At 37.7% G+C, this 18,988-nt stretch overlaps 3 protein-coding genes across 14 annotated transcripts in view; 1 reads left to right on the top strand and 2 right to left on the bottom strand.

Annotated features, from left to right (window-relative positions):
• Positions 1-5,262, bottom strand: part of rsph1 (radial spoke head component 1) — a 7,809-nt gene extending 2,547 nt beyond the window's left edge. The window contains exons 1-6 of one of the 2 annotated variants that reach the window (XM_081368617.1): positions 5,049-5,262; positions 4,853-4,966; positions 4,650-4,755; positions 3,783-3,873; positions 3,481-3,616; positions 2,986-3,057 (exon numbers count right to left, since the gene is read on the bottom strand). In XM_081368617.1, coding sequence (XP_081224743.1) covers positions 2,986-3,057; positions 3,481-3,616; positions 3,783-3,873; positions 4,650-4,755; positions 4,853-4,966; positions 5,049-5,099 — 570 coding nt within the window. In that variant the 5' untranslated portion in view covers positions 5,100-5,262. The remainder of the gene's footprint in view (positions 1-2,985; positions 3,058-3,480; positions 3,617-3,782; positions 3,874-4,649; positions 4,756-4,852; positions 4,967-5,048) is intronic. The other variant, XM_081368616.1, reaches the window with a different exon arrangement.
• cln5 (CLN5 lysosomal BMP synthase) overlaps positions 1-8,747 on the top strand; it is a 20,123-nt gene extending 11,376 nt beyond the window's left edge. The window contains exons 1-4 of one of the 4 annotated variants that reach the window (XM_081368610.1): positions 5,701-5,934; positions 6,956-7,130; positions 7,202-7,427; positions 7,699-8,747. In XM_081368610.1, coding sequence (XP_081224736.1) covers positions 5,831-5,934; positions 6,956-7,130; positions 7,202-7,427; positions 7,699-8,183 — 990 coding nt within the window. In that variant the 5' untranslated portion in view covers positions 5,701-5,830 and the 3' untranslated portion in view covers positions 8,184-8,747. Of the gene's footprint in view, positions 1-5,700; positions 5,935-6,955; positions 7,131-7,201; positions 7,428-7,698 lie in introns of those variants that run through there. The other 3 variants (XM_081368613.1, XM_081368612.1, XM_081368611.1) reach the window with 3 other exon arrangements.
• Positions 8,366-18,988, bottom strand: fbxl3a (F-box and leucine-rich repeat protein 3a). Of its 8 annotated transcripts, none has more exons than XM_081368605.1 (6): positions 18,591-18,927; positions 16,108-16,489; positions 14,869-14,991; positions 14,610-14,781; positions 11,533-12,160; positions 8,366-11,057 (listed from the first exon to the last, which is right to left on the bottom strand). In XM_081368605.1, the coding sequence occupies exons 1-6, from the start codon at positions 18,608-18,610 to the stop codon at positions 10,994-10,996; spliced, it is 1,389 nt and encodes a 462-aa protein (XP_081224731.1). In that variant the 5' UTR covers positions 18,611-18,927; the 3' UTR covers positions 8,366-10,993. The 8 variants fall into 8 exon arrangements, 5 of the variants coding, with proteins under 5 accessions (XP_081224731.1, XP_081224732.1, XP_081224733.1 ...); XM_081368606.1 differs by having other exon boundaries at positions 16,108-16,480; positions 18,591-18,836; XR_014030352.1 differs by having other exon boundaries at positions 10,930-11,057; positions 11,217-12,160; positions 16,108-16,480; positions 18,591-18,988.

Here is an 18,988-nt window from a genome sequence, read left to right as displayed (position 1 = left end):
AGGTTTTCCTACTTACAAAGCATGTAGAGGTCTGTCATTTTTATCATAGGTACTCTTCAACTGTGAGAGACGGAATCTAAAACAAAAATCCAGGAAATCATATTGTATGATTTTTAAATAATTAATTAGCATTTTATTGCATGACATAAGTATTTGATCACCTACCAACCAGTAAGAATTCCGGCTCACAGACCTGTTAGTTTTTATTTAACCCCTTAAGGGTCACCGTACCGTATACGGCACGCCTAACTTTACTTCCCTATATTACTATTTAATCCTAATCTAATTATGACAAACTATATATCGTTGGAAAGTTCTAAGACTCCTAAATAGATATTTAGGACTGTTTTTTTGTTATAAATTATGTAGGAACATAAATAGATGAATTTATGACAAGAGTGCACCTCAAAAAATCTACATCATAACAGGCGTTTATGGCGTTTGTCACAAAAAGTCGACGCACACACTTTTAATAATTGAAACTTTGGTTTTCATGCTAAAAGTTCATAATAAAACATTTAATCTAGTATTTGTCAATAAAAAAAATTTATAAAATAATATTATCCTCTAAAAAGTATAATATACATATTATCCTCTAAAATATAATATTATCTTTTTTATTGCCTTTTTTATTACATCACATATTTTAGTAGTTATCATAAATTAGGTATCATTTGAAAGCTTACGATCTCAGAATTCACCCTGTGTAAACTGTTTTGAAATTGGACATTGTGTTACCATAGAAACAGTACTCTAAATTATTTTATCAGGCTCCTCCCCTTTTGGGCGTCATCATGTTTCATAATTTATGATCAAAATATTTTTTAATCTTGACAAAACACATATTGTCAGAAAGGTCTGAGTCTCAAGGTTCCATATTTTGTGACAGAAGTGATATTTGGACAGAAATTTATTAATTTGTTATGGTAGAATGCATACAGTTAAATTCAATGGAATTCAATGACACCCGGTGGCTATTTTTGGTAATACGCCTAAACAAAATCTCATGGGAACTTCAATTTTTGTGATATCAACTTCAAATTTGGAACACAACTTGGTTAGATATATGGCTTTGATTTTATAGTAATTTTTTTTTAAAACATATTTTGTAAAATATATATTTTAAATAAAAGAAAAATATTAAATAAATTATATTTGATTTAATGTAAATTTAAACTTCCATAACTTTTTCATACTTTAATTTTTTTGCTTTCACTTCAGTAATAATCTGCATTTTTTCCCCTTTAAAACAAGACCAAACTTGGGTCTATACTCCAAAGCATTCTTGAATTACAACCATTTAAGCTTGAATAGTGCATTTTAATGTCCATTCTCAAAAAGGGGGGTGACAGCTAAGGGGTTAAGAAGCCCTCCTGTTCTCCACTCATTACCTGTGTTAACTGCACCTGTTTGAACTTGTTACCTGTATAAAAGACATCTGTCCACACACTCAATCAAACAAACTCCAACCTCTCCACAATGGCCAAGACCAGAGAGCTGTGTAAGGACATCAGGGATAAAATTGTAGACCTGCACAAGGCTGGGATGGGCTACAGGACAATAGGCAAGCAGCTTGGTGAGAAGGCAACAACTGTTGGCGCAATTATTAGAAAATGGAAGAAGTTCAAGATGACGGTCAATCTCCCTCGGTCTGGGGCACCATGCAAGATCTCACCTCGTGGGGCATCAATGATCATGAGGAAGGTGAGGGATCAGCCCAGAACTACAGGGTAGGACCTGGTCAATGACCTGAAGAGAGCTGGGACCACAGTCTCAAAGAAAACCATTATAACACACTACGCCGTCATGGTTTAAAATCCTGCAGCGCATGCAAGGTCCCCCTGCTCAAGCCAGCGCATGTCCAGGCCCGTCTGAAGTTTGCCAATGACCATCTGGATGATCAAGAGGAGGAATGCGAGAAGGTCATGTGGTCTGATGAGACAAAAATAGAGCTTTTTGGTCTAAACTCCACTCGCCGTGTTTGGAGGAAGAAGAAGGATGAGTACAACCCCAAGAACACCATCCCAACCGTGAAGCATGGAGGTGGAAACATCATTCTTTGGGGATGCTTTTCTGCAAAGGGGACAGGACGACTGCACCGTACTGAGGGGAGGATGGATGGGGCCATGTATCGTGAGATCTTGGCCAACAACCTCCTTCCCTCAGTAAGAGCATTGAAGATGGGTCGTGGCTGGGTCTTCCAGCAAGACAATGACCCGAAACACACAGCCAAGGCAACTAAGGAGTAAGAAGCATCTCAAGGTCCTGGAGTGGCCTAGCCAGTCTCCAGACCTGAACCCAATAGAAAATCTTTGGAGGGAGCTGAAAGTCTGTATTGCCCAGCGACAGCCCCGAAACCTGAAGGATCTGAAGAAGGTCTGTATGGAGGAGTGGGCCAAAATCCCTCCTGCAGTGTGTGCAAACCTGGTCAAGAACTACAGGAAACGTATGATCTCTGTAATTGCAAACAAAGGTTTCTGTACCAAATATTAAGTTCTGCTTTTCTGATGTATCAAATACTTATGTCATGCAATAAAATGCAAATTAATTACTTAAAAATCATACAATGTGATTTTCTGGATTTTTGTCACTCACAGTTGAAGAGTACCTATGATAAAAATTACAGACTTCTACATGCTTTGTAAGTGGGAAAACCTGCAAAATCGGCAGTGTATCAAATACTTGTTCTCCCCACTGTATGTTACAAGGACACTATAAAATAAAGTGTTACTGAAAAATTACACTATCAAAAAATATTAGGCACACTACAAGTTCTCATTCAATACAAAATAAGCACACTTCTTTTTCACAAGGGTCTTTAAAACAACTCTCTTAACAAGCCAAACAACAACAAAACAGTGGTAAGACTGAGAACAAAGAGAGGAACATTTTGTAAACAATTACTGCAGATTTATGTGATCATGCTACCTGAAATACATTCTCATGATATTTAAAGACATCCTGTAAAACATTAAATAAACATACCTGATTTATCTGGAGATATTCTCCATGCTGCTCACACCCAATGTCAAACACATACTTCCCTGGACCAGTGGGCTAGACAATAACAAGACAATAATTAGTAAGAAACACAGTGATCACTGTGTGAGAGAAGTGCAGATATCTTGTTATATTAAAGTTAATATAGAGCAGGGTTCCTCAAATCCGGTCCTGGAGGGCCACTGTCCTGCAGTTTAGTTCAGACCCTGATCAAACTCCCCTATCTGCAATTTTCCTGTACCCTTGATTAGCTTGTTCAGGTGTTTGACAGTAAAAGCTGTGTGAAACATTTTCTCAAACCTTTTTGTGTCTATTTATTTTGCTATTCTTTTCTTACTATACAGATAGTTGCATTTCATTATTGAATGTAGTACAGTTCGCCTCCCCACCCCCTGCTGTCCGCGACCCAATTTGAACAGATCTACAAACCATTTTCTACTACTCACCAGCTCAGAACCATAAATGCAGAGTAATACTTACATTATTATTGACAAAGTTGCCCTTATATCTGTGGTTCAGATGGATGATCTCCCCAGCTGACTCCATTTTACCCATGATCCAGCTGCCCATGTACTGAGAACCTGAGTCATGATATGTGTATGTACCCTGCCCATGCCTAAGAGGGAAAAAGACAGACAATCAGATACTTTTATTAATAAGCATAGTTTGCCATTCATTTTTAGTTGAACGGAAGATGTTATGAATACTGTTACAACTAATATTAATAGATTCGACAGGTTGCTGGATTAGATCAGTGGAAAAGAGAGCCGCATTTCAACTACCTTTGATGTTGCAGCCATTCACCATCATATGTGTCTCTGTTGGGGTATGTGTAAAAACCATGACCCTGTCTCTGGTCATCCACCCAGCTTCCTGAGGAAGAGGAAGAAATATCACACGTGAAGACTGTAGTTAGAAGGGTCAAAAAGTCAGAGACAACTAGTTACATTTCAGAATGTTTATAATTTTTAAATACTAGTGCTGTAAATCAAATCGATTAATCATGATTAATCGCACATATCTCTATCCATCCATCCATCCATCCATCCATCCATCCATCCACGCACACATATATTATATATTTACAAATCTTTATGTTAGATGTGATTAATCACTATTAATCGATTTGACAGCACTAAAATACATACTATTGTTCATTGTTTATTCATGTTTGTTTACAATAAATTAACTAATGTTTATTAACTTTGTACTGTTAAAAAATGTATATGTTGTTATTAACATCAACATAGATTAATAAGTACTGTAAAAGCAGTGATAATTTAGTGTTATTTATATACTATTATAGTTTTTTTAATATTTTGAAGTAGCTTTTATTTTTATATTTTCAGTTTTCATTTTAATTTACGTTTAATTTAGTAATTTTATGTGCTAATGTCATTTTTATTAGTTTAAAAAATATTTCTATAGTTTTCCTTTATTTTTATTTTATTACAGTAAGTGATTTTAGTACTTCAGCTGTATTTCAATTAACAAAAATAGTTTTAATAGTTTTAGTTTCTAGTTTTTTTTTTAACAATAACAACTCAGTCTTAACTCTGTGTAAAGTCAAGTGTTGTTAGTTCATGATAACCTTAACAAACCACATATACTGTACTGATATACTTGAGATAATATAATGTAAGATTTACCTTCATATTTGGAGCCATCTGGGTAATAAAATATGCCTTGTCCATGTTTTAAACCCATGTACCATTCTCCAATGTATCTGGCCCCATTCTTGAACTTATATGTGCCCTGATATAACAGACAACACATGGTTTATCAAATCTTTCCTTTGTTTATGAGAACAGAAACTGCATAACAGTGTTTTGTGGGGGACATGATCTCTTGCCTGGCCAGATCTCTTGCCGTTTTCATATGCTCCTTGGTAAGTGTCTCCATTAGGCAGGACAGCTTTGCCCTGTCCGTGTCTCTCCCCAGCTTCATTTCTGTCTCCCTCATACTCCTTCAACACAGAGCGGTTACTGTCATCTCTAACTTACTGTGAACACACTGCGAACTGAGAATAAACTGTGACAAAGACTCACCCCCAGAGAGCCTTGCTCGTCGTCAAACTCTTCAGAGCCAGCGTCTGTCATGATAAACTTGAGTTTAATTAACGGATAAGAGGGAACAACCCCAAAAGGAAAAACTTCAGTTCAAGGCTGTTTACTGTTACCATAGCACTGCCGCGACAGACACATGCGTAGTGACTTTCACCCTGCTTTCACCCATAGACAGTTTCACCCAAAGAACGGTCACACTCGTTTTAGAAATATAGCTGCTATATATATATATATATATATATATATATATATATATATATATATATATATATATATATATATATATATATATATATATATATATATATTTTTTTTTTTATTAAAAACCATTTGACCTAACGTTATGCTAAATGCTTGAGATTAGATTTGTAGAAAAATTTAAATTGTGCATGTATGATTTTTCCAATGCGGTAAATAATAATAATAATATAATAACTTGGCTGAGCTGAGACGATGTCTGTTTGATTTCAGTGAATATTTTTATTTAAATTTGTATTGTGAACAAATTGTAGTTTTGAGAATTTAGTAATAATTAATTTAAACATAGATATAGCCACATATATTATTATTACTATTATTATTATTTTTTAGAGCGTGACTTTTATTTTGACATGAATGTAGCTCTTAACAAAAAACTCGTGACTGACCAGTTGACTCAATTTAGCCCGTCACGTGATCAGTGTTCTCTGAAACAAGGATGTGAGACAAAACAGTAACAGCTGCAAGAAAGACAGCACATTGGTGTTTTCGGAGATTGTGCTGAGATGAAGTATTCCCTTCACTTCATTCACGCGGTTCTTCACTGTTGGATTGTGGGGCTGGTCGTCTCTAGGGTCAGTGGGAAGCAGGTCTGGCCAGTGCCTTACCAGTAAGTTGCAGCCACTGTACACTTCAGCTTAATTACATTGCCAGCACTAAGGACTACAAGTGTTTATCGGTTCGTCTTCAGTCGTTTTTTTTTTTTTTTTTTTTCAAAAGTTAATTTGCACGATGGTTTATTTATTAGTCTTCAGATTCAGAATGAACTTTAATGAAGATTGTTAACACACACAGGGGATTTGTCTTGTTGACAGGAGCTTCCAGTATAGAAAAACTGTACAAACTGGGATAAAGGGCAATGAAACATGTAACACAATAATAAAAAAAGCAATAAAATGAAATGCAATACAGTAATATAGAAAATATCATACACAATAGACAGAATTACGCATGTCCAGATATACAATTTACTGTTATGCGCAAAATGGAAGTATTCGAATGTGTTATAAACAGTTATGTGCAAATGAAAGTGGAATTAATGTCAAGAGGTAGATAATAAACTTGTAAGTTATATAAAATTATTATGTACAATGAAGAGGCGCTGTTGGCAATGTTAATTTCAGTTAGTACCTCAGTAGAATATGAACATTTAAATATATGCATTTTACATTAATCATAATATTTTAATGTATGATTTCTTAGTCAAGTCACCTTTATTTATATAGAGCTTATACAATACAGATCGTTTCAAAGCAGCTTTACAGTGATAACAGGAAAATAATTCAGTGTTACTATTGGCTGTACAGCAGCTCTACAAGTAAACAGCTGAAGTCAGTTCAGTGTTGATTCAGTTCTGTTGTAAAGATCAATTATTAAATTACTGTTCAGTGATCTCAGTTCAGTTCTCATCCAATAGTGTCAGTGCAGTCGAACCAATAATATTGTTGAATATTAAGTGTCCCTAACTAAGCAAGCAAGAGCCTTAAATTACAGTGGATGCAAGATAAATATACACTTACATTTCTAGTGAATTAAAATAAACTGCTTCACAATTTTAAGCGACATCCACCATGTTGGCCAAACCTATTCGCTGAAAAGCAGACGTAACACAGTTTCATATCAATTTCTAGGCGACTTGACAGACGTCCAGATGTTGATCCTTTCTGCCAGGCTTTATACCCGTTCTGTCCCACCGGAGATTCAGATGGTCGGATACCTGTCATGGGAGACTTCGACGTCATCTCAGTGTTCAGACTTCAGACTCCTGTGTGGGAGTTCAAATATGGTGACATCTTGGGAAAGTTTGTAAGTGAATAGCAGGCCTCTTTTCTTTAAGAGTCTATTCATCTGAGTCTAATCAAGAGTTTTCACCTCAGCATGTCATGCATGACGCCATTGGCTTTGGAAGCGCAAAAACTGGGAGAAACTTCACCATGGAGTGGTACGAGCTGTTTCAGCTTGGGAATTGCACTTTTCCTCATGAAAGAGAGGGTGTGAGCACTCCGTTCTGGTGTAACCAGGGAGCTGCGTGCTTTTATGACGGCATCGACGACTTGCACTGGAAGCAGAATGGGACTTTGGAGAAAATAGGAGAGATTTCAGGTAAGTTTGTAATCTATATATTCAAAAGTTTGGAAACATTACTTTTTTAATGTTTTGAAATAAGTCTCTTATGCTCATCAAGGCTGCATTTGAATACATTTAAAATGTCATTTATTCCTGTGACGCAAAGCTAAATTTTCAGCATCATTACTCCAGTCTTAAGTGTCACATGATCCTTTAGAAATCATTCTAATATGCTGATTTATTTACACCATCCTTGTTTCGTCTGGATTTGATTCTTTTTCTCACTTGTGTGTTTTTGTGTTGTTAGGTGAGATGTTTAATGAGTTGGCTCTGTGGGTTCAGAAGGACAATGAAACGGGTGTGTATTACGAGACGTGGACGGTGAAGTCAGACCCTGGTGCCAATGCCACAACATGGTTCGAGTCCTACGACTGTTCTCAGTTTGTGCACCGCACATATAAGAAATTACTGGAGCTGGGCGCCCAACTGTTGAGCCAAACTCCACCCAGCTACACAAAGATCTATCTGTACAGCGGAGAGCCTCTCTATTTGGGAGATGACACCATCTTTCAGCAGCCTTCTACGAAAGATCTTGCCACGGACATTAAGAAGTTCTATCACTCGTTTCGCTCTCACCAGTCAGTGATAGAGATGATTATGAGCCTGTTGGAGGCTTATGAAAAGATGGTCCTAGAGAAGACCTTCTATTTCTACTACAACTCTGAATATTGGAAGCTGCCGATGAAATATCCTTACTTAAAAATAACCTATGAGGAGATTCCTTTTCCATAATGAACATATTTTAATACTGAATAAAATGACATTTTCAATTTTCTACTTCATTTCCATGTAATAATTTGTACTAATGCATTAAAAAAATGATTTTTTTTTAAAATGTTTTTTATTGTACAACACATTTATGAATGTTGCCTTCATGTAAATGAAATGGTAAAGATTCACACAGTGTCTGCACAAATGTTTATTTGCCTTTATTTCAACAAAAGACAATGTTATAACCATGTTTTTACAACACAAGAAATGTAATGCTTTCATATTAGCAATACAAGCAATATGCTCACTTGCTTCAGAAAAAATTAAATACATGAGCACTTGGTTTGATGCTATTTGTACACGTTAATGGCTTTGAGTCGATCAGCATGCACTTTCAAAAAAGTCATGTCTAGCAAAAAGCTTTGTGTTAAAAAAAAAAAAAGAGTTAAAATTGTAAGATATGCACTGACTAAAGCCTTGCTTTGTTATTTTAACGATATAACTAAATTGTATGTGAACAACCGCGCTGTAGATTCCCTTTTCTGTTTCATTTTCAAGAATGTTTAGATTTCAAATTATGACAGGAATCTTAGTTTTCTTCATTTAAATCAGGGGTCACCAAACCAGGTCCTGGAGGGCCGCTGTCCTGCAGAGTTTAGCTCCAACACACCTGCCTGAAAGTTTCTATTATGCCCATTGAGACCTTGATTAGCTGGTTCAGGTGTTTTTAATTGGGGTTGGAGCTAAACTCTGCAGGACAGTGGCCCTCCAGGACCGAGTTTGGTGACCCCTGATTTAGATTCTACATTTACAAAAGCCGATACAGCCTTTAATTCTGGATAATTAGTAAAAGAAAACTTACATGCGATTGACTTTTTATAAATTATATAATATGCATGTAAATCAACATGGAGCATCTCACTCAATGTTAAACTATCAGTATAAGCAGATTAATACAAAAAAAAAAAAACAATCAATAAATTACACTGACGATCAACTAATCACAAGGGTAAAGATCCATCAAGGAATAATTCCCACTCATCTGAAAGAGATCAGCACAGAAACACTTTGAACCTCCACAGAAGTATACATTAGTATTTCTATTTATATCAAAAACACAGCATTTTATATACAGACACATGGAGCTTCCTTCTTAAAGGAAAACGTTTTCACTGCTTCACTCCAATACTGAATCATATTGAACTGAATCGAAGGGCGCATGTTAATGCAGCCAGGTCTGAAGACGCGTATCCAGAAAAGAAATAAATCATTCATTATCTGCAGTTTTTCATTGCACAACATTCTTCATGCAATCCAATAGAAACCAATCAACGGTTCATTGTATCGCTAAAATTCTTTTACCATCTCTTTCCAAATTTGAGGACACAAGTGTTCTGTGAGACGAACACTGATCCTTTTATCTCCTTCCTCTCTGACCAACTCCAACATACCTTGAAAATAATATGCCTCTTTCCTGCTAACCCAAAATATGACAACTACTTGCTTAAACCACACAAAAGAAAAATTTCCATTTGGTATGTATAAGGTGCGTATTATTCACTATACATGTTTGTACAAAAGCACTGTAATAACAAATCTATGTATTAATACACACAAATCACACAAAATACAGTTCTTTATCTACATAAACCCAATCGGCACACTTTCAAGTGAGCAATTGTATGTACACTTCAACCTTGAGCTTGTGTTGGTGAACTGGTTAGTGAGAAGCCACTCGTTGGTGAAGGGAATCCGCTCTTACTAAAGTAGCATGGCTTGTCCTGCCACTAGGAGGCGCTGCTGAAGAGTCCTAGTGAGAACTGGTTCAACAAACCATGTCATCAAAATGGGATTATGGCCTGAGCCGCTGGGATAGGCCCCTTCATTCCGGTCACCCTACATTGATTGGACAAGCACTTTGGGATGGATGGTTGGATAAAGCTTATGCATTTAAACTAAATGTCACTGTTTGTGCTCTAATGGATGAATGACTTAACATGAGATCCACCCTTTACAGTTTGAGCCACTGAAACAGCCATCTACACATATACAGAGCAGGAAAAGTGAAGTGGAGAAATAGATGAGCATCTGCGGAGAACATCAATGAATATATCTGCATATGACTAGAATCTGATCTAAATATAACAGCTTTCAGGTTCCTTTCTAAATAACCACACATATTTTGCTATATAATCTGAAAATGTAACATATATACATGGTATGATGTGTACAGCGATGCTCTATCTAGTTAGTAAATGTTACAAAAATATTTTTCGCAAATAACCTCTGTTTGTGTTGCAGTTGTATTGTGACCCACAATCCCTAAAATTGTCATGCAGAGGAAAAATATATTTTTAAGAAATAATATACATCACGGAACTAAGTTGTTGTAGTGTCTTTACGCTGATTGAAAAAAATAGAACATTACTGTAATGACAATCAAATAATAACTCAAAGAGATGCATTATTAAAGGGATGGGGAAAACGCTTAATTGTTATTTAAATAATGTCACAATGACAAAAATCTTAATGGTCCTAAAATGGGCTTCATTTCTTTTTGATGCAAACATAAACAAATATAATTGTAATTTTTTGCTATTAATTTTAGAGTTAAATGTGACCTCAATAAGCTTTTGTAAGATTCATTTAAGTGTAAATTTGCCACAAAATGCCATTAAAGGGATATTTCCCACAAAAATGAAAACTATCACCCTCATGTCATTCCAAACGAACATATATTATATAAACGTTTTTTTTTTTTTTTTTTGTCAATGTCAATGGTCACCAAAACTGTTGTGTTACCAACATTCTTCAAAATATCCAATGCATTCTCATCCTTGGGCGTCATATACTGACGCTTTTGACATTTCGTCTACATCGAAAGCACATGGCACCCTTTAGCGTCAATATGACACGCACAGAGCTTTGTTCGGTTATGGGTAGGTTTAGGTCTAGTGTAGGGTTAGGGTTAGACCGCTAGGAGGCGCCTTCTGGCCCATATCTATCTGCGTCTCATATTGACGCTAAAGGGTGCCATGTGCGTTCGATGTAGACGAAATGTCAAAAGCGTCAATATATGACGCCCTAGGATGAGAACGGGCTGAAATATCTTCTTTTATGTCGCACAGTTGAAAAGATCACACAGGTTTGAAATGAGGGTAAATGACAGAATTGTTTGGGTGAACTATCCCTTTAACACAACAGTCCACATTAATCATGAGCAGTGAGGGAATTTACATCTCAAATCAAATCTATGTACAAACCGTGAGAATGAACTGAAGACCACATAAAAACCCATTTTTACCAAAGGCTTAGGCGTACTTTTCAATGGTCTTTTGAAAGCAATCGTTGTGCATTTCACCAGGTGGGCATCATATCTGGAAACCAAACCCGCCCCAGGTGCTTGGACACTTCCCAGTGGATCTCATCCAGGCTGTATTTGTGGTCTGGGATGAGCACCTCCTCCATGATAGACAGCTGAGAGAGGCGGCGGCCACACATCTTCACGAACTCCACGAAAGCACCGCAGGAGACCTCGCACTCGCCCAGCCCGATGGCCGACAGGTGCTGGCAGCGCTCAGCAATGCGAATCAGCTCCTCGTCCAGCGGCCGGAGCCCGTTGGCACACACCACCAGCTCCACCAGACGGGGGCAGTTCATGCCCACGCGGCCCAGGACCTCCTTGCTGACCGAGCGGCCGAAGTACAGGTGCGTGACTGGGATCTCGTCGCGGAAGAAGGGCCCGAACTCGTCCTCGTACAGGAAGAAGTACATGACCAGGCTGAACTTGGGCGAGTGGCGCAGCATGGCGTCCCAGCTGCTCTTCTTGATGGTGTGGAACTGCTGACCGGGGTTCTCGCTCACCACGTCTATGCGAAGGTGCTCGAGGTGCACGTGTTTCTCCGAGGAAAGCGCCAGGAGGAGATCGTCGCTCAGTAAGTGATAGTTCAGAGCCAGTTCTCTCAGACCGTGACACTGATCAGCGACACACAGAATACCTGAAACAACAGAAGACGGATGGCTTTCACCAAACAATACAAATAATACAGTCTGAATAACGTCTAGGGTGGAAAAAAGAAAAAATTGATTCTCAGATGCATTGTGATTTTGAAAACCTGAATTCTGAGCTAGGTTTTTTTTTTTTATTCCACATATGCATGAACAAAGAATTGGGAAGAATATGGGTAACTTGATGGACCCCATTGACTTCCCTAATATTTTTTTCCCTCCATACTATGGAAGTCAATAGGGTCCATCAACCGTTTCTTCAAAATATCGTCCTTTGTGTTCAGCAGAAGACAGAAACTCATACAGGTTTGGGACAACTTGAGGGCGAGTAAATGATGACACAATTTTCATTTTTGGAACTATCCATTTAATATAAATTTTTCTAATTACTTAAATAGTTGACCTATGATTCTTTGTCATTCACTAAACTTTTTTTATATATATAATTGAATGAAAGTGAAATTCGTCATGTACTTTTTTTGTCCGTTTGAAACTTTTTTTTTTTTTTTTAAACCCTATTGACTTATGGAGAAAAGCAGTTAAGAATACGGTTTCAACTTTCATTTTTGGCATTAATGGGAGAGAGAGAGAGAGAGTCATGTAGGTTTGCAATGAAATGAGGCAGAGTATAAATCACAGAATTGTAATATTTGGGTGAACAATCTCTTTAAAACCCACAGAGGGACTTATGAGAACAAACTTCATGAAAAGATTCGTTTTTGTTGTTTAATTCTATTTTTTAATCATACTAAAGTGTGTGAAAGTACACCATCCTCCAATAGGAGCTAAACGGGCCGGTAAGAAGTCTTTATACACCACCGCTAGTCCCATCAGTCAAGCCAGCAAGAGTGAAAACATTGATGCGCATCTATTACAATAATTACGTTAGTCTTTATGAGGAGAGCAAAGGTAACACTTTGTTTTTCTTTTCCATTGAGTTGGCAAGCCAGTCTCATAGGCATGTCAATAAGCCATAAACATAAGTTATCATATTCTGCCTGTACACACCTTGTTTATTAACAGCAGGAGACGAATAGAGATTGAACAATGAGTCACAGACTTTACTGTTGTAGGTGATAATAGCATGCTATTATACATGTGTAATTGGCCGATTTATTTAGTTAGTTTCTGTACCTTTTCTATTAAAATACAATCATTTACACTACCGTTTGGGGCTGGCAAGATTTTCTTTTATGCTTTTGAAAGAAGTCTCTTATGCTCAACAAGGCTGCATTTATTTGAACAAAAATACAGTAAAAACAATAATATTGTGAAGTATTAATAAGATTTAAAACAATATTTTCATATATTTTAAAATGTAATTTATTCTTGTGATGGCAAAGGTATTATTCTAGTCACATGACTCTTCAGAAATCATTCGAATATGCTGATTTGCTGCTCAAGAAACATTTATTATTAATAATGTTGAAAACAGTTGTGTTGCCTAATATTTTTGTGGAAAACTATGGTGTTTTTTTAGGATTCTTCGATGAACAAAGTTCAGAAGAGCAGCATTTATTTGAAACGGACATATTTTGTAACGTTACAAATGTCTTTACTGTCACTTTTGATCAATTTAATGCGTCATTTCTGAATAAAAGTATATTATTTTGTAATTCTTACTGAACCCAAACTTTTGAATGCTAGTGCCAAGTAGTTGGTTTCACATTTGATTACTTTAGTATTTATTCAGAATGTTTACCTAATACTGCTTTTAGATGCCAATCACTGTTTACTTTATTTGTAGTAATGCTATCTATTACTAGTAGTTTGTGTAAGTGTTGCAAACATGGAAAATATTTACATTTACTTGAGATTATTTACTACATCCTATATTTTAATTTAATTTGTTACCAATGATATTAATATTTAGCTTTTTAAATAAAAGAGTGTGTTCAAGCTATTGAAACTGGTGGTACTCATGAACTTGCTAGTAATGGGTCATTCATGAACGATCCGATCATTGTGTCTGTCACGTGACAAATGAACGAAAGACTCGGAGGGTAAATTAAATATTTATGTTTCCTGTAAATCATCTTTGGCTGCATTATAATGATTTCTTAATTCAAAATATGACCAAGATTGCGTGTGTGGATGTGTTCGGGGAATTTGGCTGTTAAAAGTATAACATTTAAAGGCACTTAAATGAACGAAATGACTCGATTAAAGATTCGTTCATTTTGAAGAACGAGATCGAACGAGACGAAGAGAGTCAGTAAAATGATCCGAACTTCCCAATGATCACTTGAACTTGCCAACAAGCTAGAACAGAGATTCTCAACTCTGGCCCTTGAGATCCACTTTCTTGCAGAGTTTAATCAAACACACCTGAACAAGCTGATTCAAGTCTAAAAAATAACAGGCGTGCGAGTTTGAGCTAAACTCAGCAGGAAAGTGGATCCCAAGAACCCCCAGTCCCTGAAGTAACACATGTCATACCTGCAGGAGAAACATGAGGGCAGCTGCTCATCTTCAACAGCTTGAGTGTGTCGCTGTTGTTGGCCACCAGGACCTTGAGCGAAGGATCATCCACTGGCGTGTCATCAATTTTCAGAGACGAAAGAGACTTGGAGTTGACGAACACCACGGTTAATGCAGAGATGAAGTGGGACTGAAAAGAGGAAACAATAAAACATCAGGAAACATCCAGCCTATCGTCCTAACACATGACTCTGCCATATGACGCATGTCCTGATACCTTGGGAAGCTCCATGAAGCTCGGGCGAGCAGTGGAGATCAGTCCAAGAGTCTTCAGAGAGCAGTTCACCAGCTGAGACAAGATGTCACACGCAGCCTCAGCTGATTCTGTGCTGCTGTCCACCTGTGCAAACACAACACAAACCCTCAAGTCAAGTCACGTATATTTATACAGCACTTTTTACAATACAGATTGTATCAAAGCAGCTTTACAGAGATACATATATATATATATACACAGCCGCTCTGGAGAAAACCGTGATGACATCGTCCAGCTCAGTTCAGTTCTCATATAATGGTGTCAATGCAGGCAGATCAGTAATATTGTAATACTAATACATTTTAGGTTTTGATCAGATATTCAAATGTTTTATGTTCAAAGCCACTGTAAAATTGCACACATCTACTGAATTCTTTAGTAATGCAAGTCTACATATCTACTTTATTTCCTTATTTACTCACCCTCATGACAAAAAAAAACAAAAGACGAAACAAATGAAGATTTTTTTGAATGAAACTTCAGAGACTTCTGTCCATTCCACCAAAATTGGTTCAAAATGTTCATAAAGACATTGTAAAAGTAATCGATATCGAGCAGGTTGAATCCAAGTCTAACATATTAACCAAGTATATCATATCTACTATATTCCATTTCCATGTTCTCTATTTATGCGCAGTGATTCATATTTATGTGAATGAAAGTTTAAATGAAATCTGTTCATCATATAAATCAGAAGACTTGGATTAAACAGCTTGATTTATATGGATTAGTTTTACAATGTATTTATTAACTTTTTGAAGCCTCAATTTTTTGGTGGAATGGACTTTCAATGGAGGAACAGAAATTCGATATTCCATCTCTAAAAGGTTTGTAATGATTTGGCAATGATTTTCATTTTCATTTGTTAGTTAACTGTCTCTTTAAAGGGTTAGTTCACTCAAATATTAAAATTCTGTCATTCCAAACCTGTGTTTTTTCTGCAGAACATGACATTTTGAAGAATGTTTCGGTTCCCACTGATAAAAAAAATACAATGGAAGTCAATGGGAGCCAAAAGTGTAAGGTGTTTGGTTCAAAATATCTTTTGTGTTCAGTAAAACAAAGAAAGTCATAGAGGTTTGGAATGATATGAGGGTGAGTAAATATTCCATACCATCCCTTTAAGGCCAGCATGATTTGTGAGCTGTAATGTTTAAAGCAGTAATTGGGTAACCATGAACGTCCTCATCTACCTCTCACCTTGAAGCTGACGTACTGTAAATGATTGGAGTGCCTCTTTATGATCTGCTTGATCAGGTCAGGATGTGTGGCCTTCAGGTAAGAGCTGGCAGGCTGATTGAGCTCAAACTCGAAGCACCTCCACAGCTCGGGCATGTGGAAGGCCTGGTTCCAGCAGCGGCAGACCTGTGAGGCAAAGGCACGGTCCAGGAGCGGCAGGTACTGAAAGATGTGAAGCAGGATCTCCTGGGGCAGTCGAGTCCAGGGGGACATCTGCTCTCCGGAGTCCTCGTCGGGCTGTTTGACCCGCTTGCAGGAGTCCGTCGGCCCAGCGCAGGACGAGGTGCTGCTGTCCTCTCGCTCTCTGCTCAACCTCCTCTTCATTCTTGGGGGCCTGAGAGAACTATGAAGCATGAGAAGTGAAGTATAAACAGCCGATTGAAAAATTACAAGACACACAAAGAAAAGAGAAGCATCGTAAAACAATTATTAGACCATATATATATATATATATATATATATATATATATATATATATATATATATATATATACAGTGAGGAAAATAAGTATTTGAACACCCTGCTATTTTGCCAGTTCTCCCACTTAGAAATCATGGAGGGGTCTGAAATTGTCATCGTAGGTACATGTCCACTGTGAGAGACATAATCTAAAAAAAAATCCAGAAATCACAATGTATGATTTTTTAACTATTTATTTGTATGATACAGCTGCAAATAAGTATTTGAACACCTGAGAAAATCAATGTTAATATTTGGTACAGTAGCCTTTGTTTGCATTTACAGAGGTCAAACGTTTCCTGTAGTTTTTCACCAGGTTTGCACACACTGCAGGAGGGATTTTGGCCCACTCCTCCACACAGATCTTCTCTAGATCAGTCAGGTTTCTGGGCTGTCGCTGAGAAACACGGAGTTTGAGATCCCTCCAAAGATTATCTATTGGGTTTAGGTCTGGAGACTGGCTAGGCCACGGCAGAACCTTGATATGCTTCTTACAGAGCCACTCCTTGGTTATCCTGGCTGTGTGCTTCGGGTCATTGTCATGTTGGAAGACCCAGCCTCGACCCATCTTCAATGCTCTAATTGAGGGAAGGAGGTTGTTCCCCAAAATCTCGCAATACATGGCCCCGGTCATCCTCTCCTTAATACAGTGCAGTCGCCCTGTCCCATGTGCAGAAAAACACCCCCAAAGCATGATGCTACCCCCCCTATGCTTCACAGTAGGGATGGTGTTCTTGGGATGGTACTCATCATTCTTCTTCCTTCAAACACGTTTAGTGGAATTATGACCAAAAAGTTCTATTTTGGTCTCATCTGACCACATGACTTTCTCCCATGACTCCTCTGGATCATCCAAATGTTGGCAAATTTAAGACGGGCCTTGACATGTGCTGGTTTAAGCAGGGGAACCTTCCGTGCCATGCATGATTTCAAACCATGACGTCTTAGTGTATTACCAACAGTAACCTTGGAAACGGTGGTCCCAGCTCTTTTCAGGTCATTGACCAGCTCCTCCCATGTAGTTCTGGGCTGATTTCTCACCTTTCTTAGGATCATTGAGACCCCACTAGGTGAGATCTTGCATGGAGCCCCAGTCCGAGGGAGATTGACAGTCATGTTTAGCTTCTTCCATTTTCTAATGATTGCTCCAACAGTGGACCTTTTTTCACCAAGCTGCTTGGCAATTTCCCCGTAGCCCTTTCCAGTCTTGTGGAGGTGTACAATTTTGTCTCTAGTGTCTTTGGACAGCTCTTTGGTCTTGGCCATGTTAGTAGTTGGATTCTTACTGACTGAATGGGGTGGAAAGGTGTCTTTATGCAGCTAACGACCTCAAACAGGTGCATCTAATTTAGGATAATAAATGGAGTGGAGGTGGACATTTTAAAGGCAGACTAACAGGTCTTTGAGGGTCAGAATTCTAGCTGATAGACAGGTGTTCAAATACTTATTTGCAGCTGTATCATACAAATAAATTGTTAAAAAATCATACATTGTGATTTCTGGATTTTTTTTTTTAGATTATGTCTCTCACAGTGGACAATTTCAGACCCCTCCATGATTTCCAAGTGGGAGAACTTGCAAAATAGCAGGGTGTTCAAATACTTATTTTCCTCACTGTATATATACACATACATACATACACACATGCATATATACATATACACACATACATATATACATACATACAACATACAACGTGTCATTTATATAACGTTATAAAACGTGTCATTTTTTAAAATAGGCCTATATATGACACGTTTAAAATGGCTCTGAACTTTCCTAGAAACAAGTGCAAGTGAGTCCTCTTCGGCTAAACACACATCTCAATTAACGTTACATGGCAGGGATATTATCCATTATTAAAAACAAAATCAGGCCGTTCTAAACATCCTACACATATAACGTTATTTAGTCATGGAGCCAGTGATATAGTTAGATTAAGCCACCAACAGCCTTCCTGCGCGGCTGCGAATCCCGTGTTTACCTGGTTTGCGTATTGCTCATGTTATCTCCGTTCAGCTCGCTCGCAAACAGTGAAAAACAAACAAAATCCCGATAACTCGCGAGAATGTCAACCCGGACAGGAACCTGAACGCATCAGAGTAGAGCAGACCGCACGCATTGGAAACGAATGAGGGCAGATTTATGAAGTTATATCTCGTTTTCTCGGGAGTCTGAGTGCGTATGTCTCGTCAATATTTCTAGTTGACCTACTTCTGTTCTGTACCGCGGGAGATTTCAGCGTCCCCGCCTCCTTTCAACGCTGAAAATGGCGATGTTGTAGGCCTAACTTGTTGTCGAGTGTGAGAGAAAATGGCATTGAGCGGCTGCGAGTGGGTGCTGTATTTCTGAGTCAAACTGGGCTCTTCCTCTAGGGGGCGC

Source organism: Scardinius erythrophthalmus, assembly GCF_964197995.2.
Source record: "Scardinius erythrophthalmus genome assembly, chromosome: 6".
Classification (NCBI taxonomy): domain Eukaryota; kingdom Metazoa; phylum Chordata; class Actinopteri; order Cypriniformes; family Leuciscidae; genus Scardinius; species Scardinius erythrophthalmus.
Note: the sequence above shows the minus strand (reverse complement) of the source record. Positions and strands in the feature narration are given on the sequence as shown.